This window comes from Esox lucius, chromosome 15 (genome assembly GCF_011004845.1).
Source record: "Esox lucius isolate fEsoLuc1 chromosome 15, fEsoLuc1.pri, whole genome shotgun sequence".
Taxonomy (NCBI): Eukaryota; Metazoa; Chordata; class Actinopteri; order Esociformes; family Esocidae; genus Esox; species Esox lucius.
In genome coordinates this window covers 14,357,312-14,382,849 of record NC_047583.1, presented here as the reverse complement: position 1 = coordinate 14,382,849, position 25,538 = coordinate 14,357,312, and the positions used below count along the sequence as shown (strand labels likewise).

General features: G+C 43.8%; 3 protein-coding genes across 13 annotated transcripts; 1 reads left to right on the top strand and 2 right to left on the bottom strand.

Annotated features, from left to right (window-relative positions):
- Positions 1–74: 74 nt before the first annotated feature.
- On the bottom strand, positions 75–9,729 carry rps6kl1 (ribosomal protein S6 kinase-like 1). 4 transcript variants are annotated; one of them, XM_010879039.5, is made up of 12 exons: positions 9,613–9,729; positions 8,721–8,844; positions 8,201–8,380; positions 7,285–7,409; positions 6,163–6,255; positions 5,902–5,949; positions 5,336–5,468; positions 3,721–5,130; positions 3,548–3,637; positions 3,314–3,396; positions 3,021–3,116; positions 75–2,917 (listed from the first exon to the last, which is right to left on the bottom strand). In XM_010879039.5, exons 3-12 carry the CDS (start codon positions 8,334–8,336, stop codon positions 2,807–2,809), a joined length of 2,325 nt encoding a protein of 774 aa, XP_010877341.2. In that variant the 5' UTR covers positions 8,337–8,380; positions 8,721–8,844; positions 9,613–9,729; the 3' UTR covers positions 75–2,806. The 4 variants fall into 4 exon arrangements, with proteins under 4 accessions (XP_010877341.2, XP_010877342.2, XP_019909691.2 ...); XM_010879040.5 differs by lacking the exon at positions 9,613–9,729 and adding an exon at positions 9,395–9,506; XM_020054132.3 differs by lacking the exons at positions 8,721–8,844; positions 9,613–9,729 and adding an exon at positions 8,068–8,127 and having other exon boundaries at positions 8,201–8,289.
- Positions 9,730–9,997: 268 nt separating this feature from the next.
- Positions 9,998–16,984, bottom strand: LOC105015720 (leucine-rich repeat-containing protein 74A). Of its 4 annotated transcripts, none has more exons than XM_010879067.3 (13): positions 15,273–16,984; positions 14,947–15,119; positions 14,748–14,855; positions 14,457–14,550; positions 14,311–14,360; positions 14,131–14,212; positions 13,895–13,980; positions 12,712–12,906; positions 12,528–12,623; positions 12,273–12,416; positions 11,974–12,078; positions 11,702–11,787; positions 9,998–11,423 (listed from the first exon to the last, which is right to left on the bottom strand). In XM_010879067.3, exons 1-13 carry the CDS (start codon positions 15,379–15,381, stop codon positions 10,826–10,828), a joined length of 1,926 nt encoding a protein of 641 aa, XP_010877369.2. In that variant the 5' UTR covers positions 15,382–16,984; the 3' UTR covers positions 9,998–10,825. The 4 variants fall into 4 exon arrangements, with proteins under 4 accessions (XP_010877369.2, XP_019909695.2, XP_019909696.2 ...); XM_020054136.3 differs by having other exon boundaries at positions 14,158–14,212; XM_020054137.2 differs by lacking the exon at positions 14,748–14,855.
- On the top strand, positions 15,919–25,517 carry angel1 (angel homolog 1 (Drosophila)). Of its 5 annotated transcripts, none has more exons than XM_010879035.5 (10): positions 15,919–16,001; positions 20,476–21,411; positions 21,748–21,971; positions 22,091–22,160; positions 22,271–22,713; positions 22,831–22,987; positions 23,185–23,295; positions 23,441–23,468; positions 23,599–23,765; positions 23,883–25,517. In XM_010879035.5, the coding sequence occupies exons 1-10, from the start codon at positions 15,938–15,940 to the stop codon at positions 24,017–24,019; spliced, it is 2,337 nt and encodes a 778-aa protein (XP_010877337.2). In that variant the 5' UTR covers positions 15,919–15,937; the 3' UTR covers positions 24,020–25,517. The 5 variants fall into 5 exon arrangements, with proteins under 5 accessions (XP_010877337.2, XP_010877336.2, XP_010877338.2 ...); XM_010879034.5 differs by having other exon boundaries at positions 22,831–23,041; XM_010879036.5 differs by lacking the exon at positions 15,919–16,001 and adding an exon at positions 16,996–17,119 and having other exon boundaries at positions 22,831–23,041.
- The last annotated feature ends 21 nt before the right edge of the window (positions 25,518–25,538 follow it).

The window sequence follows — 25,538 nt, the reverse complement described above, 5'->3', positions numbered from 1 at the left end:
GTTTAGTTCACCAAGAGAAATCTGCACAGGTTTGTTGTTGCGGGGCTGACCTGTTTTCATCTGGTCTTATTTTATTTTGGTGATGCTCAGGAAGTAGTTCCAGTCCAGGGCCTTCATTTTTCTTTAACCACAAGGGTGCACTGTTTGCTCAACTTGAGGATGCAGTGAAGAGGGCCCACATCCACCCGTTACAGTAGGAGTACTATTCAATGATCTATGTTGCCTTTTAGACTGTACTGAATAAAATTATATGGACTGATGGGGAAACTCTTTCAAGATCAGCATCCCTATTGTGACTGTTTTTGCATATGAACCAGTTTTAAGCAGCATTTGAGCCAGAGACCTCTAGACCACTGGCATTCTAACTGGAGAGTGGCTTCCAGGAGACACCATTGAAAAATAGGTAAGGCTATATCCTATCCTTTCAATGCTATATTACATGGATACAGTGGGTCCTTTTAAAGCATGTTTACCCTGGGACGGGAATTCAACTCTTACCCTACAAGGGCCAGAGCCTGCAGGTTTTCTGTTCTACCTCATCATTGATGTTACCCAATGGTGTGTCTGGTATAAATCAGTCCCTGATTAGGGGTTTGCAACCAAAAAATAAAATGGAACTGGTCTCAAGGTCCAGAGTAGAGTTTGAGGGCCCAAAGATAAGTTAAAGCTCTAAAGAAAACCAAAATGTTTTAAAGAAACAAATATTTTAAACAATCATAACTTTTTTTGGGGTCTTCGGTTTACTCACACTGGTGTCTTTTTTTACAGGATGCGCTTTATTTATGGTGTTAAGAATAATGAATTAACCCACTGGACTGGTGTGGACTTTCAATAGATGCTACCAGGCCTTGGAAGATGACATTAATTTAAAAGATACAACAAGCCACAAGTCACTTAACTCAGGAAGTGGGTACACTGAGCTGTGGTTGAAATATATTTAGAACAAATTTCCAACATGAGCATCTATTGAAGACAAACACAGAAAATAGCTGTTGCTTATTTTTATTAACCATGTTAACACAGATTATCATCACAGCCATTGGCTGACAGTCAAAAACGTGTCAGTGCAGTCAATGTTGGACATTGAAAAACATCAGTTTTCATGCTTGGTAATGATAATTATGATATGCATGGATAAGTTAAAATAGTAGTATTGCATGTGATTTATACAACAGAAGTACGCAAAAAGTCACCCAAGACTGTACCATAACTAATTTTGCCCCAATTTATGTCAAAAGGCCTGCTATGTTTGTTTTGGCCTCTATCATTCAAAATGAAGGTTTCCAAGAGAATCCTGCAGAGGTTGGTTGTTGCAGGGCTGACCTGTTTGCTAGGTGTCTGCTTTTAGTTCAAGTTGTCATCTAGAAACTTGTCACTTTGGTTAAGATGCTCAGGAAGTAGAGGGGCCAGGGGCCTTCATTTCCTTCAGCCACAAGGGTGTGCTGTTTGTCCACAGAGCCTCAGAGTAGGAATACTGATTAAATATCAGTGTTGTCTTTTAGATTGTAATTAATACAACAATACGGACAGGAGGGGATCTGCTCAGAGGTCTTTACAGTCATGTGAAAAACTATACCCCTTGGAAAGTCTTGTACATATTTATGCAGATGTAATCTTCACTTCAAAACTATTGACGGATAAAAGTAACCTAATTTAACACATTTCAGTGAAAGTGATTATATTTTGCAATACAATGTCTTAGTGTAAAAAAAAAAGGTAAGTACACCTAGATTCAACAGCTGGTGTTGCCCCCTTTTGCTGAAATAACTTAATGTTGCTGTTTCTTGTAGAGTGAAAATCTTCCATTGACAGAATAATTTTTAGTACTCTTCAACCGTGGAAGGCTTTCTTGCATGCACAACCCACTTCAAGTCCCTCCACAGCATTTCAATAGGATTGAGATCTGGGCTTTCCATTCCTTTAACCCTCCATTTTCTTTTTGGGTGTGTGACTCTGGTTTAGCTTTGCTTGTGTTTTTTTAAACATTGTCCTGTTGCAAGATCCACGTCTGGTTCAGCTTCAGCGTTTTCACAAATGGTTTCATATTTTCCTCAAGAAATCTCAGACAACATGGAATTCATGGTTGAGTCAATGACGGCAAGTTGGCCAGGCTCTGAGGCCACCAACTGCCTCAAACCATACTGCCTATATACCTCCTCCTTTGACTCATCTGTCTCGAGCACATTGTTCCAATAGTTTATTTTTTTTACCCAGGTGGTTAAAAAACTAAACTATTCGTTTCCTGATATTCTATTTTTAAGGGCAGGTGCTACTTCCTTCCTGACCTACCATGTAGGCCACATTTGTGTTGTTTCTTTCTGAGGCATTCAAACATTTGTGGCAAAAGTTGTCTGCAGATCACTTGATGTTGCCCTGGGGTTTCTAGAGACTTCTATGAGCGTCTATCAATCAGCCGTTGGCCTGCATTTGCAGTGGCGTAGATTGCCTGTGGTCTGGAATTTTCTGTAGAATTTTTTGTTTTAATTTGCACTTGTGTTACTTGTGTTGGTGCACCATAATAAAATGTTATCTAAGTAGGGGTGTACTAACTTTTCCGCATAAGAAAATTGCATTTCTGTTTTTTAATAGCATACATTTCAAAGTTGAATTGTTTTTGTGTAATTTGTTGAACTGGGTTAACTTTATCAATGAATGTGGTTGGAATTTAGCTCAAATATCTGTATAATAAACAAAATAATATAAAATGGCAAACTTTCCAGAGGGTGTACTTTATCACATGACTGTATGTGTATGAACCTGGATTAGGCTGCATTCAGGCCAGAGACACATTTAGTCTACTGGCATACTAACTGGATAGTGCCTTCCAGGAGACACCATTAAAGAACGGATGACACTTGATGTCACTCACACCACCACCTCCAGAGCCCAGGCGATAGCCAGCGTCAAACTGCAGTAGCTGTGGAACACAACGGTCACTCGTTCAGAAAGCCAATTTGAGTTTGCACAATGTGTCAGTGTATCCTGTGCACTTCCAGTATTGACCACATGGGTGTTCTTACTTCAGTGAGCAGGGAGGCAGCGGCAGTACTCAGGTGGTCTGGGATCAGGAGCTGTGTGTGAGAATGCACCCCGGCTGGGTGGAACTGCCACAGGGGCTGGAGGCACAAAAAGAGGAATGCGTTCATGACGTTGCATTCATCGTTAAACTAAGTCCCTGCAACTGATGTGTAATATCAAATGGCCCCGTGGGGAGCAAATCGTCAATAATCAGTATAGCTTTGAATTCAGCACCTCAGCAAAGGGAAAGATTGAGCCAATGTAAAAACAGAATATTCAATAGAATGTTGTTTACCATTCCAGTAAGAAGTTCAAACAGCAATGCCCCCAAACTCCACCAATCACAAGCTTCTGTTATTTTGGACACACCTCCTATCTCTGTTGACCAACAACAACAAAAAATTTCACAGGTTTATTGTTGTGTCTAATTAGATGTCTACTGCTAGATGTAACTATATCTAAAACTCTAGGAGAAACTATTGTAGAATTTAGAGTTTTTTTATATATATATAAATAATGTATATTTTACCTGGGGCACAGTACATCTGTTCCATAGCTTTGGAGTTAATTTCTGACTGAACTTCACTCCATTGGCCAAAGAATGTCAGGCAGACCTTTCCTGGTTAGAGATGACATCACAATCAAAGTTAGTTGAAAGAAACTAACAGCATCCTTAGAGTTAAAGTAATTTAGGTAACTAACCATTGCTGGTAAGCAGGATATTCTTTGGGTTGAGGTCTCGGCACACAACACCCTGCTGGTGAAGACTCTCCAGGGCCAGAAGGATCTGAGCACCTATCAGACGCACCTCTGCCTCGGGCAGCCCTGAGCAGCCCTGCCTGCTCCTGTCTCGTTCTCTGGATGCCTTGGCTGGGAACTGGGGCAGGTGGCACCAGCCCTCCACCTCAATGATCTGATCGTCAGCATGTCCGTATGATCCCTCTGATTTTAGGAAAGCATCCATGTCCCCCTTCCGACACTGTGGTGTGGGGCCAGGGTTGCTGGGTTCACACACTGACCCTTTCCCTGGGGGAATATTCCTATTCATAGGGCTCAGCAGCTCCCATCCCTCCTCCACCTCCTCCCCCTTCGCCCCTGTGAGTGCCAGGGAGATGCCTGACTGGGTCCCCTGCTGTTTCCCAGCACTGTGACAGTGAGGGACTGAATAGGGACACCTAGGTCTGCCAGGCTGGGGTATCTCCGGATTCTTGCTTTTCAAGTTCACCTGGGTCTCGTCTGTACAGTGATGGTTCACTTGCTCATCCTGTACTTTCCCCCGGTGTTTCTCTATAACCACGTTGGTCCCTGAACCACTGCCTCGCCGCGAGCCATCGGAGGTCCAAGTTGCGCGGTCACTAATCTGTTTTGGACTGTGGGGTGATTGCAGTGAGGTGGGAACGTGACCTCTCTGCCAGTGTACATGGACAGAATGATCCTTTAAGTTCGCTGTTGACGCTGCACCAACGGTAGAGGTATGGGTTGTATGAGGTACGGGTTTAGCTGCCGCTGAGTCAGAACCAACCACTGCATACGAGACTGAACCCTCCTTAGTCCCGGTGGGGCCAGCTGCCTTCCATGCTACATCTAAATCTGAACTGGACTTCATTTTCTCTTCCGCGGTGGCCTTTCCACAGGGCTCAGAAATGACAGTAGGGGCCTGATCGATGCACGAGTGACCGGGGAGGGTAGTCCTGTCCTGAGATTCACCGGGCAAACACTGACCGTGGCCTGCCGGGTGACAATGGGGATGGATGTCTGTCCTGGTCTGCCCAGGTGAAGAAGGATGTGTGGTGTGTGGTGCTGCCGGCCTGGAGTTGTTCTGCAGGCACCCTGTCTCCTCACAGTAGGAGTGGGTCCTGCAACTCTCCAGTCGATGCTGAGCCTCATGCCAGGACTCAGGGGAGTCCGAGTCGGGGCTCTCATCGTTCTCGCTCTCCAGGAGATAGGTTGTCCCTGTGCCCCCTCTGTCATTCTGCTGGTAGTCTGAACTGATGGTAGGGGAGGTGTAACTGTTCTTCAGTTTGATCCTCTGCTGGCTGGGACTGGAGCATTCTGGGTGCTCCTTGGCTCGTTCATTCCGGGCCTTGTGTAGTTTGGAGAAAAGCGTACCACCTACAGAGCATAGAAAAGGCAATCATAAAAAAAATCAAAAGTATTTGTTTGTTTGAATTGAGCAGATTTTTTTCTCTTAGACATCCTTGACCTAAAATGGCTGACGAAACATTTACAACTGTAGGTCCACGTTGCATGGATCAGCCTTGGTTATATAATCCTGCCATGCTACAGGCCTGAGAGGCAGGGCGCACGTTCAGCTCACCCTGTACATGCTCCAGGTGGAGGTACACAGAGTCCTGGCTGACGTAGTACCGGAGCAGCTTCACCATGTAGGGGACCCCTTGGGGGATGATAGTGGGCTGGTCTCGGCTTTCCCAGCTCGACTTGGGCAGGCACTAAGAGGAACCCAACACACGTTTTACTATTCTGGTATTCAAATGTAGCACTACAGTTTCTTGTCTGTCCGGTATATTTAAATAAGTCAATAGTTGACAGAAGCCATCTCTACCAGTGGCTGGAAAGCATTTCAGCCACTCCTGCTACTGTATTTTACAATAACACCTATCTGGTTACAGGAATCAGAGGTGCATTTGCACTAAGAGGGTCAGAGTGAAGGGCTTTTAGCCAGATCAATGCAGAAGGATTCTCAGGAAGCCAAGGCTGAGAGTATTCCCATCGACTGGGTTACCACAGAATAGCTGGCAGGGGTCAAGAGAGTACAACAGCCATCTGGTCATTAGATATACAGTACATCTACAAAGACAGACATCTGCTCTGCTTTTACTCCCCTCTGACATACTATATAGTGTTAAGCTGAGGCATACTTACTTTTACAATACATCTCTCCTTGGTTACCAGGCTTTGGACAATCAGGACCTCGGATAAAAGACAAAAAGAGTTTCAAATACAGTGGATATTGTGTAATTAGCAGAGAAATTACTGTTTGCACTGGTAACCATCATAGTTTTTAGTTTAGCTGTTATACCTGGCTAATAAAAGAAGCCAGGACGTCCGTTCAAGAGATTTTCAACTGCTGTAACAAACAGTTACACTCAGTATGGTTGAGAGCAGAGTGTAAAATGCCCCTACCTTATCGATAATCCCCACCACTTTACACATCTCCAGATCCTCCACTGGGGAGCTCAGGTGTCTGATTGGCCGGAATCTCAGACTGCTGTAACCCTGTTGAAAAAACACGGTTTACACACAGCACTCTGGACATATGTTTGTGTTCAATTCAGATCTCAAGTGCTGCTGCTCAGAGACACATTTCAGGCCAGATATTAGTGAATGAAAGTTTAGTACAGCAGCGAAGTAGGGGAAAATACAGCAGCAAACAGTGAAGCAACATGTTTAACAAGAATCAGGTTACTTTAGGATACTTTATAAGAAAAGCACCAATTCCAGACCAACATTTAAGTTAAATTACAATACTGTGTCCCAGTGGGGGATGTCACAATCCATTCCACAGTCATGCCCAGTATGTAATTATAGACAGTTTCACTTCTCAAAGCTCACAGTTCTTCTGAATTATATATTTTACCTCTAGTTTTAAGCTATGAAACAAATGTTGCTTAAACTTTTATTTTACTGACGTGAATATCCACAGGCCTATGCGCTCACCTAAAAGAAAAATCACATAGGTTATAGTTGATCCAGTATCTCTTCTGTTAAAATCAAGCTTCATTTTCTTTTGTCCTAGGCTTAATATATGTATGCAAAACCATCCCATTGAGTCTTACATTAGCTAGAGCTGGACTGAGGCAGACTTCTCTGGAGCTGGATCCTAAAGGTTCTACGGCGCGATCCCCCATTCCTCTTTTAATCCAAATAAAAATCTGATGTTAGAATATAGAGACAGCGTCTAGTTGCCCAGGTGGAAGCAGATAGAATGTGATTTTCACTCCAGATTCAAGTGTATCTACTGTGAAACCTTTCTCCAGACAGACACTGTCAGCAAGAAGCACAGACTGGTTGCTCAACATGTGACTCAGGTTTTCCCAGATGGAAATTGTTCGAATACGTGACACCTAAATAGCAGTCAAACAACTCAATAAATAGTCTAGCCATACAAATCAACACAGGAGTGATTGGACAATGAGTATCATTGAATATAATGAATGGCCAGAGTTGTTGATTGCCATTGAGAAGAGTCGAGCATTAAATGCTAATCTGGTCAAATCAGGGTTTTGCTGAAAGTCCTTTTCTTACCCCTAGGTGAGAGTTCCCCTTCCCCAGGTTGTCTTGGAGGTGGGAGATAAAGATTTCCTCTGCCCTCTTCAGATACTGAGTCGTCTTCCTTTTCACTGCCTCTCGACGCTCCTTGTTAGGGTCCACTAAAGGAAAGGTCAACTACGTCAGGTCTCAGATCACAGATCTCTCCTTACACAGTGACAAAAACACCAAACTTGAAATGAAATAATATTGTGGAATTCAAAAACATCTGTTTGAATGTAGCTGACCTACTGCAACATAGCAGGGGACAGAGAGCAGAATAATATAAGATGTACTTTAGCAGAGTGGAAATCCCTCTCCGACTTTCATTTCCTGTTTTTCATATGGAATTATTTCAGTAATAGTTGATATTAAGTTGTAGTACTGTTTTTAACTACCATGAACTTCACAGGTAAGATCAGTGTTGAGTCGTGATTAAATGTTTTCAGCCAGCTAAGACAAGATAAGAAATGTTGTACCAATGCACAATCTGTCATTAACTACTGGTTATATTCACTAGGTGTTTTTTTCTGTGTTTTCATCTGTGTCATGTGAAAGAAAAGTTACACATTAGCTACAAAACTTTTCCACAAGTAAATGTCCTGTGCTGCCCTGCCTTGAGAACCAGATCAGGTTAAGTCCATTAGGGATTGATTGCCACTGGGCTGTTTCAGTTCATTAGGCCTTTGTTTTGTAGTTGTCTGTTGTGTAAATTGTGTGAATGGTATGGTCATGGATCATTCTAGTCACTTCCCATGACTGTGTCAACTACTATCTTACCTTCTAGTTAACTATATAACCATTGCGTAGTTTCTGCAACAGTTGTTCCCCAGCTCTAATCTGAATCAGACAAAGGAGAACCATGCATGTTGACAGAGTACTATACAGCCAGACAGTAGTTTCACCACTGTACCTTGAACTCCATTGAGCAGCAGATCCACCCCGTTCTTGTAGTAGCTGAAGGCAGCCTCGTAATCTTCACTGACCTCCCTGTCCAGAGCCATGCGAATCTGCTTGGCTGCTTCCACCAAGTAGTCTCTCTTGGCCATGGCTGTCCCTGTCCTGACTCGGCCCAGTGGAGATCCAGACAGGCCTAGGAGTGGCACAGCAGACCAGGTGAAAGGAGTTTACTGTGTCTCATCACTCTATATCCTAGGACCACCAGACACCACTTGACTCTCTTTAAGGAAAGTTCCTAAAAGAATCCCTAAATAATCCTTATCCTGGCAGTAATCAATCAAATCTTCCAGAGATGCTTGCCAAAAGCCAAGTCAAAATGTCTCCATGGATACTGTAAATCCCTTGACCGAGACATCAAAGCATGAAACAGAGAGTACAGTGGCAATATTGTGATCAGTAAATGCTTTCCTAAAGGTTTCTGTTCCTCTGTTCCTCTGCCGTTAGTTAGATCTTCAACCGGTATACAGATTTACCTTTGCTCCCTGGTCCTATCAGCAGTGGGACTCATTTCTGGCAGCAGACAGCAGGTTCACAGGGGGGTCGTCCTCATCCACTTGAAGGTTAAAGTCTTTGATGCTGAGCATGATGATGGGAAACCTGGGTAATCAGAGTTCGGATTAGGTTCAGAATTGAACAGGAAGTGATTCTGAGTGTGCTGCTCTGGGGTCTGCTGCAACACCTGAATTGAAGCATGACTCTGAGCGTTAAGACTGACCGACGTCCACATTCGTTGAAACACTGACGGCAGATCCCGGGTTGTCAGAGGTCTAATAAATACAAGTGCATTGCTATCTGGGTACCTATTAGTTAATCCCAAACGTGCACTATATAATGAGCTGTCAGCCTGCATAACTATGACAATGGGCTAGCTCTCCTCACAGCCACACACATACAGTACCACCAGTGCTGTATAATCCCCAATGCAATTTGATGAGAGGAAGTCAAGTATCACTCTAGTGTGGTTGTTGTTGAGAATCATCACGGTAATAACATGCAGTCCGCATCCTGCAGTATTCCCACGATAAAAACACCAGCAGTGTTAATACCAATGACAAAAGACTATACTATATCAACACACAGCCAGAATCCAACTAACAATCACAATGGAATAATGCCATTTGTGTGTCTTGAATGGGTAAATGCTTACGCATCGTCCACACATCATGGTCGCCACAGCCTGGGAGACGGTATTATCCAATGAGCCACTGTTATGAAACAGCCATCTGATCCTCGATCACACCGCTTTCAGCATCCCGGATCTGCCCCCCCCCACCCCACCCCACCGCCCCCCCTCAAGAGTGGGAGGCAGGCTACAATAGATCTGAAATCACTACTGCCACACACACACACCACTGTGTATCCTACCTGATGTGATTGGAGCATGCCCTGGACTCAGAGCCCCAGCAGCAGCCTGCGTCCCAAGCAGTCTTGCTCCCTACACAGACCTCAGGAAAAGGAGGAGAGAACACAGCACGGCGGCCCATTGGCCGACAATGATGTCACTAAGGTACCGCTACCCACAAAGCCTTCACTTCCCCCATCTCTTCCTAACAGATGCAAGATTTAAAGAGACAGTGCTGTTTTGGTCTTGCTGCGTTTCCACTCCTTTTTTCTATTATATATTATATATATTAAATATGATATATTCTGTATATTACAGTATACTGTAGGATAGTGTTGAATATAATTGTGAACGAGTCATGACCTGAAAGTGTTAGAACAATGGTGTGGATGTATAGTTGTTGGTGGATGTACTGTGTTATTTGGCCTGACTGGTCTTCAGTACCAGATGGAGCCAGTCGCTTACAAAGAATAACCCCCAGGGGAGGGCTTGCTTACAGAGCCAGGCATCCCCCAGTCTGAGCCTGTGGAGGGGAGAGGGGGAGTAGAGGAGAGGGGGGGTAGAGGAAAGGGTATGAATCACAGCCCAATCCCCTTATAGCTAGGCTGTAGGAGGTGAGATTTAATTCTAGAAATTCAAAGAGACAATTTTAAAGCAAGTCAGTTTATCATGCAAATGACATGTCTATTACATTCAGCCATGGCTGCATGCTTTCAGACAGCCATGCCGCTGGCCTCAATCTGGTCTGTTGAGGTTGACTACATGGGAAACATAGTAGCCCTAGTTGTACATGTAGAATGTATGTGGACCTTTTAATGCAGTCTCTAGTCAAGTGGTGGGTAGGTATGACTAGTGTGGTTATACCAATGTTAGGGTGAAAGGTCTCACTCTTCCAGTTTGGGCTGTATGATCTAGACCTTAAGATGTCCCTGTTTCATAATGCTGTTATATAAGTTGTAACTGCTGGGATGCTTTCAGTGCAGAGATGTTCTAATGCCATAGTGGGTCATGGGTGTGTAACATGGCCATGTCTATTAAAAGATTTCATACCAGTAAGTTAACTACAACTAACAGGATATATGTGTAATAGAATTTGCATGAAATGTGGCAACCTGGAATCATATTTATTTTGTGTTTAAGAGTGATCCATTGACTGTAGATGCTAGTATTATTTCAGTAAAAATACATGATGGAATACAAGACTACATAAACTGCGTTAACCACTTGGATTGTGTCTTATTCTGTTAATATTTCATCTGCACGTTTCCTGGTCTTCTTTTTCTTCACTTTGGTGGTTTTGGTTTTAGCAGATGTCAGCTTGGAGATCAGCGCTGGTCTGGACCTGGTCAGGTGGTTGGGACTGGGACTCAGCTTGGTGTGGACCACGTCGGGGCTGGAATCGTAAAGCATCCTCTGGGCCGACGAGGGCTTGGGTTTGCAGCAGCGTGCGGAGTCATCCACCAGGTTGGGCTGGGAGAAGGAACGCATGGCGGAGGAGCTGGTCAGCCGGGGCTGGGTGCTGCCCCCCAGCATGGGCAGGTGTACGTGCTCACTGCTCAGATTCATGACAGAATAGCGGCTGCTGTTGGACATGACAATGTGGTGCCAGGAGCTGAGCGGGGTGGCGGAGAAAGGCTGGGGGGCGTTGGGTTCCTCCTTGACGCCTCCCGGGGATATGACCATAGAGCTGCAGGGGGTGTTGGCCTCCACGGCGCTCTGGAAGGTCTTCAGGATACGGTCGCTCTTCAGCTTCTCCTTCTTCTGACGGGACTCCACCTTGCGCAGCTGCCGCCGGTGGTCCCGCATCATCTGCTTCCTGGTGTCAGCCAGACCCCTGAGGAAAGAATTCCCCAAACAGTCCCCAAAGAATGGACTTAAGACTTGTTGTGAAATCAGACGGTGATTTCCTCAGCTTTTGAAAGGGAACAACATTGGCGAGGCACTACAGCCAATTAAAAATAGACACGTTGGCCCTACTTCGACACGGACCATGAATGTCTCATGCTTTGCTTATATGGCAAATAAATGTGTGGATTGTTAATGAATCTGGTCAGTTTTCAGACAATAACTAATTATTGTTTTCAGTACATACCCCATACGAGAAAAGCCTACCTGTAGTCTACCATCCCTGTCCTTTCACGGTCCAGCCTCTGAATCAACTCTTCAATCTGGTATCTATCCAAGGGAATGCTGGATTGCTGTAATGGTTACAGAAAGACATAAGAGTAAACTGAGTTTGAATTTATTCAGCTTTATGAGACTAAAAAGTTACATAACAGAACACACTCCTATGAGTACATATAAGTGAGGGTATTCCGGGGTGTCTTGCATCCTTGGAAATGCATTAGTTCAACAGACTTTGGAGTAAGCAATTAGATGGAGACCTGCACAGCCTTCCTGAAATCAGCCACAGGCACTCGCATTGTCCCATCTTTATCGATGTTCCGAAAGAAGTCCCAAAGACGCAGCTTCCGCACATCCAGGTAGTCCTTCAAAGAAAAGACCAGTTAGGAAATCTTTACTCCTTTACAAAATACTCCCTAGTTCTTATTCTGCTGTCTCTTAAAAAGCAGCCATTCATACAGTAGGTTAAGTCTTTGTACAATGTGCTGTTACACAAAAGGAAAAAAACACCAATGCTGCACTCTAACATGCATTGATGTCACTTGCGACCACACGTCACCTGGATGACTTTCATGGGGTCAGGGCGTTTGGGTGGTTTCTTAGCCATAAAGCCCCCGACCCCTCCATACTGCACATCAAACCCGGGACGCTCCTGGCATGTGAGTTCCAGCAGCTGCACAAAGTTCTCATTCACCAACACATTCTACACCCAAACGTAAAAGGACTCAGTTAAAACACCAAGCCGTGGTCAAGTTCCAATAGCAGGAGCCAAAACACTTCCAGTGTACATCATGTAGAGAACAGTGACACTCACAGTTATGTTGATCTCCTCCAGAGCAGTTTTGGGTGTGTTCTTGACCACATTGACAAGAGCCAGCGCTCCCTCCACTGTCAGAGAGTTATAAGCCAGCTGTAGGGGCACAACACGTGAAAGATCACCCTTCGTCCACACCAAACCGGTCAATATGTGTGCCCTGCCACTCAAGCCCATCCTGTACCTTCAGTACTCTGAGAGTGTCGTTGGCCTCCAGGCCTTTGCACAGCATGCCAACCCCTTCATTGGTGATGCGGTTGTTGCTGAGATCTAGGTGTACCAGACTGTTGTTGAATTTTAGTGCTTCTCCTAACGCCAAGGCACCCTCGTTCCCAAAGCCATTCCAGGAAAGGTCCAGGTGTTTCAGGGTCACATTGACCTATGTGAATAAAATATATTTTGGTCACATACGGTTTTTATTATTTTATTTAATGTGTGAATTGGCATGAGTAGAGTGGAGAGAACAAGTATTTGATACACTGCCGATTTTGCAGGTTTTCCTACTTACAAAGCATGTAGAGGTCTGTAATTTCTATCATACGTACACTTCAACTGTTAGAGACGGAATCTAAAGCAAAAATCCAGAAAATCACATTGTATGATTTTTTAAGAAATTAATTTGCATGTTATTGCATGACATAAGTATTTGATCACCTACCAACCAATAAGAATTCCGGCTCTCACAGACCTGTTAGTTTTTCTTTAAGAAGCCCTCCTGTTCTCCACTCATTACCTGTATTAACTGCACCTGTTTGAACCGCACCTGTTTGAACCATGTATCATGAGATCTTGGCCAACAACCTCCTTCCCTCAGTAAGAGCATAGAAGATGGGTCGTGGCTGGGTCTTCCAGCATGACAACGACCCGAAACGCACAGCCAGGGCAACTAAGGAGTGGCTCCGTAAGAAGCATCTCAAGGTCCTGGAGTGGCCTAGCCAGTCTCCAAAACCTGAACCCAATAGAAAATCTTTGGAGGGAGCTGAAAGTCTGTATTGCCCAGCGACAGCCCCGAAACCTGAAGGATCTGGAGAAGGTCTGTATGGAGGAGTGGGCCAAAATCCCTGCTGCAGTGTGTGCAAACCTGGTCAAGAATTACAGGATACGTATGATCTCTGTAATTGCAAACAAAGGTTTCTGTACCAAATATTAAGTTCAGATTTTCTGATGTATCAAATACTTATGTCATGCAATAAAATGCTAATTAATTACTTAAAAATCATACAATGTGATTTTCTGGATTCTTCACTCACAGTTGAAGAGTACCCATGATAGAAATGACAGACTTCTACATGCTTTGTAAGTGGGAAACACTGCAAAACCGGCAGTGTATCAAATACTTGTTCTCCCCACTGTATGTTCATCCATACCTTGAGGCCAGCACAGAAAGCCACAGCGCCTTTCATTCGCAGATGGTTCCAGCTCAAGTCTAGTTGCTCCAGACCTTCGTTGTTTGCTTTAGGATTACAAAGTCAGTGACAACGGATACAAAAAGGAAAATACTCACTGTGCATGACAATAACTTTAAGACTCCATTAGACTGCACGGTACTCCATTTGATTGCTCAGCTGTAATAATGTGACATACAGATATAAAATGGGATCACCTAACATCTGACCCAGATGCTCCCCACCTCTCCTACAGAACTGATTGTGGCTCAAGTCCAGCTCCTTAACTCTGTAATTGTTCTGAAGAGAGAGACGTTGCAAGTAGCAAGCTGCAGACTCTAACGAGAGTTGTAGAATTAATATGCACTCATGTTTGAATGTAATTTCGATTCACTTACTGCCAGGGCATCCGCAAAACTTTTAGCGTCATCCTCTAGGAATCCGTTCCCTGTCGAGAAATGAGGTTTCTTTTTTAACATTAAGAAGGTGAAGAGAAATATTAAGGGAGTTTTTTTTTGTTTCCAAATTCATAAACATGCACTACCTGAAAGTTTGATGGATTTGATGGAGATGTTGTTGTGGAACATTTTTGCTATGCACTCGGCTCCTTCAGATTGTAGGTGATTGTCGGACAAATCCTGAGACAAACAGAGGGCATGTTAACTTTCCATGAAAGCCTTACCTTCACAACTCTTATGCCCTCTTGTGGCAAATTGTGGGACATATCACTTCACACAATTCCTAGCACTGGGCAAGCAATGTGTTAGAGTTAATAATACTGCCAAATACAATTCCCCTCTCACAAAGAGCTGCCTTCAGACTAATTCCCACTTACCAGATGGTGAATGGTGAAATTTGCCTTCAACATCTCCACCAAGTACCTGGCTCCCTCAGCCAAGAGGTAGTTGTCTGCCAACTCGAGGTTGGTGATGTGCATGTCAGTCTGAGAATCATTTGTATGAGCTTTCCCAAGCATTCAGTAAGATCCTTGAAGTTGATAATGTGTCTATCAAAAAGACATCTAGCGGACTTACCACCAAGGCGATGGCCAAAGCCTTCCCCCCCAGGGGTCCTAGGCTATGGTGATTGAGGTTCATGGTGGTGGTACCCAGGTTCCGAAGGAAGTAGGAGACAGGAACCACCCCAACTAGCCTGCAAGCCTGAAGGTAAAGCTCAGCTGTCGATGTGTCCTTAGTGGTCTTTTTATCTGGCAATTAAAATAAGTGGTGTCAGTGTCAGAAAAATATCTGGGTTAGAATAATCATCAAACAGGTCAACACGATTATAAGCCATAGCACAGTGTAATAACTACTATAAGCAGATGTGATACTATGATGAAATGTGAATTGTAACAACTTACCATCAACCTCCAGGTCTGTATCCCATCCATCCTCCAGGTCTACGTCTTCTGCAGGGGATGTACTGTCATTATCTACCAAGCAGAGGGATTTGATAGATAGGATTGACATATCTTTTGTTCCAAATCTCGTAAATTTCAGGTCCAATGATTTCACTTCAAAATCAGGTAATCTGAAATACTCTTTCAATGAATTCCACCATGGCTTTCTTTGAACCTTCCCACTGTATGCACTGGAATCTATAAGGGCTCAGTAGCTGTTGTTGCAACAGTGAAATCAAATACCCTGTTTTGCCCCAAGCTGTAATTCAACACTAGAGACACAATTGTGTCATTAAAAATTCACCAACGGGGAAAGAGTAAAAAACTTAAAATGTAATTTAAATGGTTGAACCAATATGTACACAAATACCCTATGCATTAACCACATACTGTTTATTTGGGAATGTATCACCAAAAGAAGAAGAAAATATTCACTGTCCCGGAGCGAGTTTTTATAATTTAAAACACACAGGACAACATCAAAAGAAAGGGAAATATAAACACACCTAAACCAACATTTTAAGAAATGACAACACTTTCTATACATAGCACCACTATTTCAGGGCACTATTTGAAATGAAAAAGATGTTTACGTCATTAATACGAGCAAAGCATTGGAGCACAGCATGATTGGGAGCTTGATGTTTTACGGGCTTTACCCGTTAACACGGTTTTTAAACCGCGTCTCAGGTAAACCACATGCTAACAAGACCGTATCCGCGGAAGTCTTAATACGTAGTGCCCATTTCAGCCGTTGTCTGTTATAATTTTGCATGGCTGAGAAGTGACATGTTCGCATGTGCTGGCTTGCCTGCTTTTAGATTGGCAAAATAGCTGGCTAGCTAATGTTTTGTCGTTACATCATTCTTGTTTGAGACACCTTTTTAAATTGGTTTAACTATCGACAGAACAATGTCTTAAATATATGGTTTCACTTAAAGCGCATAATAATTTACTTTGCTTTTGCTACATGTACCGGATGACCTGAGCACATCAAATGTATGCCATTGCATTGTCATTTTAGCCAGCTGTCCGCTAGCTCTAGCATTTTGTGTATTCTAGCTTTGCCCCAGGTCGAAACGTACTGCTTGGCGTCATTACATGAGGACCACGTGCTTATGTTGTGGTAATGTACAGACAGTGACAGTTGCTTGATTTTGATTTAAGGTGAAACCTAATTAGACACGATATCGTATTCACGATAAAGCACTCTCATGCCTTATTTCTTTCATACAATTTTACCAATGTATTAAATAGTGACTTACATTTTCATTAACGTTATTTTGAGAAGTAAATGCATACAATTCAATTATTCCACCTAAATATATAGATTAGAGTGGGTCAGAATGTGGTTGTTATTTTTTTCATGTAGTCCAAGACCTGCTTCAGTTGTTATTTTTGACTGCTGCCATACATGCACGGTGACAAAAATTCGTGTCACTTGATGCAATCGTTACTCAAGTTATTACGGGAACACGGGGCGTTGCTATAGTATCACAATACAGTCGGGGCTTAGCGCGCCGATGTCTTAAATGCATGATCGGAATTATAAATTAATAGGCCTATAGTATGGGCTATTTTTAATTATAATTATTTTATTAATAACATTTTGAGATTCGCGGCTACAGCCTCGGACCCCCATGCATAACGACGCCCCTTCCAGGAACACGGATGTAAGTGATAGCTTTGTTGTGTTCTACTGGCATTGGGTCTCCACCAACCTTTCTTAAGAAATTCCTTCTTAAAACCCACTAACGCAGTTTCCACGAAGAGTCTGACATTTACCAATGTCTGGGATTTGTTCTTAGGTAAGAGCAGAATCTAAACACACTCGAGCACACCTACATTTGAGTGCTGTCATGTTTGTGTCAAATAATTAGTTATTGCGATTTCATTGATTGTACAGTTTTAAAATATAGTAGTGAAATTACAATAATGTTTAATCTATAATATTATTTAATATTAATTTACAGTATTATGCGATCTTTGTTTGGATATATTTTTTGGCCTCAGATTTAAGATCGAACCGTTTTTTTTATTTCCTCAGTTGTGCGACCTTCTCTGGATATAGCGTAAACTGAACGAGTAATGGCCTCCTAATGTACATTTTTGTAGTTATTTTGATATCCACTACTGACGCTACTGAATATGACCGCTCGATTGCTGGTCACTTCCTGCAGCAGTACCCCCACTTCAGAACTACGGAAGTTGTTTTTTTTACGTTTGGAGTCCGGTGCTCCACCGTTTTTAGATTTTGGTTTGTGCATTATTGACGTCTCTCTCAATTGTTCTTTTAAATTTCTGTGTGTGCCCTAGTTGAGGGGTGCTGGCGAAACAGTTATCCAAACGATCCGAAAACTTCGAGACACTGCGGTGCGGAATCGTGCATATTACAAAGTGGCCAAGTCACATGATCTAAGCAAACGAGGTGTGGGTAATGTCTTACTGTTTCGATCACCTGATGAATAACCTTTGACAGTTCCTGAAATAAAAGCCAATTAAATGGCCAGATTTCGAGAGTGTTTTGATGCAGGAGTGAAAGACATACATTATTACCAGAACGATGCAGTTGATTTGGAGAAATGAAGGGAGCACAGAAATACCAAGATCCACTGTGTGGGAATTTTTTTAATTTGTTGAACCTAACTTTGTGAAATGCACGATTTGTGACCAAAACTGGGTTAATACAACTGGCATACACAACTTTCATACACAAATTAACATATAAGCATTTCAATTCCCCAATACTACACCTGGAAAATAGTGAAAATCCTGGGATCCTGTGACGCTGACCCCCTCCAATAAACAAACCTACGCGGTTGGTTATATATTTTAATAGTCAAGCATCTAAGGATAGATAGATTAGATGTTACTGCTCCTTTATTAACATTGTAAGCTAAACATTCGTGATATGTTGAATAGTTACAGCGTCTAACTCTACTTAACTGTTCACTTGTCAATTTACTATTCAGCGTTTAGTCCTATTCGCATTGGTATAGGTCTTAAGGGCCACCCACTACACCACTTTGTGGTCTGTTCATCTTCTGTGAGTCTTCCAGTTGCATTACACGTATTTGACCAGCAGATGTCGCCAGCGTGTGATGATTCAAATGTATCGAAACCCATTTTCGATGCAATTGTCTCGATGTTTCGACATGCTTTGTTTCTCCTATAACTAGTGTGCACACGGCCCTGCAGTCTCATGCCCTTTTTTCGAGATTGGAAGGGCGTTTACCTATGCTAATTAGGAACAACTGGCACGCTGTTTCAATTTACAAAGACTATGGTATTCAACATCATAAGAACATAGACCTGTGCGAACAATTCTGCGGTTTAAGAACACGTCATGAATCTGAGGTAGACTTTTCTTTGGACCTTTCTCAAGAACAAATTTAAGAATACATTTAGAAAGATATTGGTGACCGAGGCCCATTGACACAAATTCATCTTTTAAGATTAGGCAAAAGTCGGCTTGAATTAAGGCAATACCAAATTATTTCGAGGCCAGAAACAAGGGGAAATGACGTGCAAGTGAATTTAATGCAGTATATGATTCCAACAGAAACAGCATAAAATTATCCCACCAATTCCATGAAATCGTTTTTGAGACAAAGCACTCCTTCATCCAACTATACCAGACAGTTGAATTGAGACAGTCAGTCAGTCATCCAAATTAATCAGGCGACACACTGGCCTTCTTTATACATCAATTATTAACCTCACAGGAAAGGAGTCGCTAGAACAAGATGAGGGTTACGGAAGGTGTACAGATTTTTTCTTGATGGAATGTTTAGGTGTGCATGGAATGGTCAATGAAACATTGAAATGCTGTTCAGTGAAGAATCAGTTTTATAAGTACACTGCTCAAAAGATTAAGGGAACATGTAATCATCACAGTATAACACCAAATCAATTAAACCTCAATGTCACCTGTTTTGGTGCAAATCAAAGTGACAACAGGTGCACTGGAGAGGCAACAGCAGGACAACCACCAAAAAGGAAATGGCTTTGGAGGTGGTGGCCACAGACAATTGCTCTCTCCTTATCCTTCCTGACTGATTCTTTTCTAGTTGTGCATTTTGCTAGTGTCCTTGTCATTACTGGTAGAATGAGGTGGTACCTGCAGCCCATTCAGGTTGCACAGGTAGTCCATCTCCTCCATGATGGCACATCCATGCGTGCCCTCGCAGGAAGGTGTGCTGTGTCTCCCTGTACAGTCTCAGGAGCATGGAGAAGATAACAGGAGATGGGCCATTACACGAGGAGAACTGGACAGGGCAATAGAAGGGCATCAACCCAGCAGCAGGACCGGTATCTGCTCCTTTGTGCGAGGAGGAACAGGAGGAGTACTGCCAGAGCCCTACAAAATGACATAGAGCGGGCAACTGGTGTGCATGTTTCTGACCAAACTGTCAGACTCCATAGGGTTGGGATGAGGGCCCGACATCCTCTATTGGCAACTGTACTCACAGTCCAGCATCGCGCAGCTCGATTGGCATTCGCCAGAGAACACTAGAATTGACAGGTCCACCAGTGGCACCCTGTTCTCCTCACAGATGAGAGCATGTGAAAAAGTCTGGAGACGCCGTGGTGAACGTTATGCTGCCTGCAACATCATCCAGCATGACTGGTTTGGCATTGGGTCAGTGATGGTCTGGGTCGCACAGACCCCCACATGCTAGCCAGTGGTACCCAGACTGCTTAGGTACCGGGATGAAATCCTCAGACCCATCGTCAGATGTTATGTATTGCTGCATCTGATGCCACCAAGTAGCGCCACAGATTGTCCAGGAGCTCACTGATGCCCTGATCCACATCTGGGAGGAGATCCCCCAGAACACAGGTTTTTTGGGAGTGCATACAGGCACCTGGAGTCTATACACATTACGTTAGGAGTTGCCGTGATGAAAATCACTTAACAACAATTTCAATTGTTTAGTCTGATTTTTGGTTTGAGTTTGAATTGGTGATTTTTTTTGTTTCCATTGACCGTTGTTACGTCATTTTGTTCTCAACGAATTACACAATGTACAGAAAAGATTTTGATATTCAATGTTTCCTTCATTGAGACCTGATGTGTGATTTAAATGTTCCCTTCATTTTTTTGAGCGGTGTATTATTTTATTATACATGCTGTAATCTACAATATTTTCCCCCCACGCAGAATCCTTGAAAAGGCAACCCTCCTTTGTCTCCATTAATGGCAAGGAGGTGTGGGATGGTGGAGTCTCTTGCAGAAGGTTTACAAAAACGCAGACAGCCCTGTTGGAACAGTGGCTCAGTACAGGTAACGGGCCCCCAAATACAAAAAAGCCTGAGAGAGAGGCGGGGGAAGGGCTGAAGGAAAACGCCACACTGGGAAAGGAAACAAGAAAAGAGGTCGTGATGAAGAAAAACACCATAAAAGAGGAAGGGCCAGAGAAAGCCAGGGAAGAGCCTGTATTCATGGCTCTTGGGCAAGAGGCTGAGGCAGAGATGAGTGAAGGAAACAAGGCAGAAGACAGGGACGTAATGAAAGAGGAAAGGGTCAGTGATGAAGCTCCCCTGCCACAGGACCAGAAGCCGCCAAGCCCCCACTCAGAGGAGCTGAGGAGGTATGTCGACTTGCAAGAGACTCCCTGCAATCCCACTGAAGAGTCTGAAGATGTTAAACCGACACCTCTGCTAACATCAGAGGCCTTTGAAGTACAGAATCCATCGGTGGACAGTGGATCAGAGGACATTTCCTCAGATGATAGCCCAATGGTCCGTGTCATGTTGAGGCAGGAAGAAGAAATGATGAACATGAAAGATTCTTTAACCAAGGCCCAGGTGCCGAAACAAGACCGGGACAGCCAGGTGGAAAGAGACAATGCAGCAGGACTGTGCCTTGCAAGCGCTGGTGTTGAACCTGCCGAGATATGGGATACTGGAATGGACCTGGTTTCCCTTCTCAGTCAGGCCCAGACTGAACCGTGGGAGACTTGGCCTCAGGCCCAATCCAAGGGTTGGCATTTCCCAGTCGGCCCTGGCTTGGAAGAGGTACTGTTCTGCCCTTCTACATCTTCCCCGGGCATTAGCTACTACCCACAGTTGTCGCTGGAGAAAGGGGCCTTTGAAGGTGATCATTTTGCCTGATATCTGTAACATTAAGTATAGTTTTTAATATATGTGTATATATGTCAAGTTTTTGTGATGTAAAAGAATGAGACAAAGATAAATCGTGTCAGAACTTCCCACTTTTAATGTGACCTATTTTGTGAACAATTCAATTGAAAAACAAACTTTGTCTCATTCTTTTACGTCACAAGAACCTGGCATTTTAACAGGGGTGTGTAGAATTTTTATCCACTGTATATGTGTATATGTATGTATATGTGATTCCCCATCGATAGCTGACTCTGTATTTCAGTATTACCTTTTGCTTAGACATGTTTCTGCCTTCCTGGCCTTTCAGTGGTGTGGAGGTTGTGGGAGGATCTGAGTGAGACCCACACTCCAGAAAAGGCCCCCTCAGAGTCCCAGGCCCTGTTTGACTTCACTGTGATGTCCTACAATATCCTGGCCCAGGACCTGCTGGAGGCCAACCAGGAGCTGTACACACACTGCCCTCTAGAGGTGTTGAGTTGGGACCACCGTTTCCCCAACCTTATAAAGGAATTCAAGAAATGGGAACCAGATGTGAGTCTGACCAAAGCAACCTATACAGTAACCCCTATTGACACTGTATTTCTAAACAATTATAATCGGAGTCTCCTTTTGCGAATTGAGATTAATTGACATGTTTTTCCCATGTGTAGATTCTTTGTCTGCAGGAGGTCCAGGAGAACCACTTCACAGAGCAGCTCTGTCCTGCTCTTCGTGACATGGGTAGGACCGCCTCAGCATTTCTTTGTCACACGCAGAATTGTTCAAGCTAGGTTTCAGCAGGTATGGGACATTCAATAGCTGTTCATAATTTGGTTCAATCCACCTCCAAGGCTACAGCTGTGTTTATAAGCGCCGCACTGGCACCAAGACGGACGGCTGTGCAGTTTGTTACCTCGGCCACCGTTTCGCCCCGGTGTCGGAGAGCCTACTGGAGTTCTACAGGCCAGATTGTGAGGTCCTGGACCGAGACAACGTGGGCATCGTCCTGCTCCTCCAACCAGTCATCACGCCGGGCTCTCAAGTCACCGCCGTTAGCCCTCCCCTCTGTGTGGCCACCACCCACCTGCTGTTCAACCCCAGGAGGGGTGACGTTAAACTGGCCCAGCTGGCCTTACTGCTGGCAGAGATAGACTGCACAGTGAGGAACACAAAGGTGAAGGGAGACCCCTGCAATGTGGTTTTATGTGGTGACTTCAATGCTGTGCCCAACATGCCACTGTACCAGCTGATCACCACCAGGCAGCTGTACTACCATGGTCTGCCTACTTGGATGGTGAGCACTTTTATGGGAAATGCGTTATCCATGGGAAGCACTTTAATCATTCAGTGACGTGTTCAGGATTTTAGCTTGGTTCCAAGGTTCCGTGTTTTTCTTTTCTCTGTGTGCCAGATATCAGGTCAAGAGGACCTGTCCTACCAGTTCCATCAGAGGAGGGTGTTTGCGCCCCTTCTGCCAAACACTGTGGGCATAGATGACCACTGCAGGTACACAACTGTAATTGAGTCAGCCAGTCAAGAGGTTGCGTCAACCCGGAGTCCTAAACCAGGTGCGTATGGGTCTGTCGTCATCGGTTTGGCCCACATCAGGATGGATTGTTCAGGTATATTCCCTACCTACTGATGGCGTATGCAAACTGAGCATGCAATTACAGGGATTTCAAGATCCCATTATGACGGTGGAATCCTCATCTCAGTCTTCGTTGAAGTGTAATGATCTGATTCAGCCACTCTCTGTTCTGTGTAGGGAACCTGCGGTATGAGCGTGACTTCTTACGCGGGCTGCGTTTCTGTGAGGCTGCCTGTGTCAAGCCTCTGGATATGCCACTTATCCCTGGAGTTACTGACATCACACCAAGTAACAAACACCTGCCTACACACACACCTGATAACCCCCCCCCCCCCGATAAAATAAAACACTTAATTCCAAATGTACTTCCATGGTTAGTTGTGTGGAAAACATTTAAAAATGACTAACTTAATCGTTTGCATATTTCCTATAGATCCCAATGAACAACATCCTCGTAAAAGGTCAGCGTCTAAGTTTCTTTTAAAAGGGACACATTTCATTTTTGCCCCTTGTTCATGTACTTATTATTATGCCTCTCTCCCAAGCTGAATAAATGTTAAATGTAAAGGCTTTGTTCATGTCCTACCGCAGTTTCAGACAGACTCTCTCCCATCAAGTGAACCTGCAGTCAGCTTACGACCACTTCAGCCTGGGAACAGACCAAGCAGAGGTGACCACCCTGCACTCCCAGGTTGGGGCAACAGTGGACTACATCTTTTACTCTCCCAAGATGAGCTGTTCTGGTGGAGGCCAGAAAGGTAAAGGGCATATGTCTAAAGGAAATGTATGTATGAATATCAATACTTTTTTTGTCTTCCGGTCTAGTTAGTATATGAAAATACTTAACAAATGGCTTACAAAAATGGTTGTTTCAGGTGGACATCGAGGTCTGAAGCTTCTTGGTCGACTCTCCCTGTTATCAGAGAAGGACCTCTGGTCAATGAAGGGTTTACCCAGTGCCATTTTCCCCTCAGACCACCTCAGTCTCTTGGCCAGGTTCCAGATGGGCTAATACTCTGCTTGATTTGGGCTGCATTCTCTATAAAGAATCAGGAGGACCGAGGAAGTCAGGAAGAAAAAGTGTGTCTGTGTGTGTGTGTGTGTGTGTGTGTGTGTGTGTGTGTGTGTGTGTGTGTGTGTGTGTGTGTGTGAACCATGGATTATTGGCCTATGTTATGATTCCATGTGTAAAGACGAATAATTGTGCTTGATTCCTGGGGTCACAGATTGTTTTGAGTCCCATCTTACTTGCTGTTTCCTAACTGAAAGAAAAGTCTCCCAATGCCCGGCGGGGATAACTTGCCCTCTAGGTTTTTGTTTGCTTATATAAAGACGGAAGAAAACTAACCAAAAGGTTAAATTCCGTTAAGAGCTGTGACTGGCTTTGGACCGGTCAGTACTATTTTTTAAAAGGTAGTAATACTGAATAAATATTTTCTATGTAACAGTCCTTTTTCTGTCTTCCCTGGCTGTGATGGTGTTAAGATTGTGACCTGAATGTTGGCAGCCCCGAGAGATCTCTCGCTCCACCGAAGCATTCTGACTGTCAAGGAAAAGATGAGTGGCTGTCTGAGACATGAATTAATTATGCATTCGTATTGCAGAATAGGTTGTGTTCATGCACGATGGGGCACAGTTGGGGTGTCTGTGTGTGCATGCAGTTAAGTGGAGCAGCTAACAGACTCCTGTCAGCACTAAGACCTCCAGTTCTGTCTCACTGGAATGACACAAATGTCGAGGCCTGACACGTCCTTTAGCTAAACTACAATAAATCAGATGTTTTCTCTATCAGGCATTCAAGGTGTGTATTTTCTGGATCTCATTACATTCACCAAGAGAGGTTTAAACATGACTTAATATTGACACAAGTACTTCAGGCCCAGTATTTCTGGGTCTATCCTCTAACTGGTTGGTGTAAGACTGTCCTGTTTGAATAGATTCCCCCAGTGGCACCAAACACACCCGCTGAGGAGAAGTGGGTCAGTAGGGTTTTCAAAGTAGGACATGCTTTTTTTTCTGTACATTCAATTTCATTTTATGAACAGTGCTGGGGAGATGAGGTGGGGAAGGTACTACTGGGATGTTCCACATAAAACAATGAGTTTGGGCCTTTCTGTGCCTTTGTAACAGTTATCAATGTACTGTAGGCTCACTCCACAGCTGGCTTGAAATGTTGTGGAGGAGGCTATGCAATTGTTACCTTTTGTATAGTGTAAGTTAAACGGCTGGAATGTTGTCAAGGAGGGGAGTTGTGTGTTGTACAGCAGAGGAACATGGGTTGGCAACCAAAGTGGGACCAGGCAAACTGCCATGGAAGAAGATAAACAATTTGCAGTGCATGTTGAAGTCTGTCTCCTTCATACCCTAAGATTCGTTCACCATCATTATTTCCAGTGAAAAATATTACAAAAATTCTCAGCAGTCAGTTGTGCAAGAGAACAGTTCCCGGCTTATTTCTGGAACTTAATAAAAGCTATCATCCTTTCCACTTCCCTGCTCTGAACAATAAACATGAAACTTGTGTAATTATT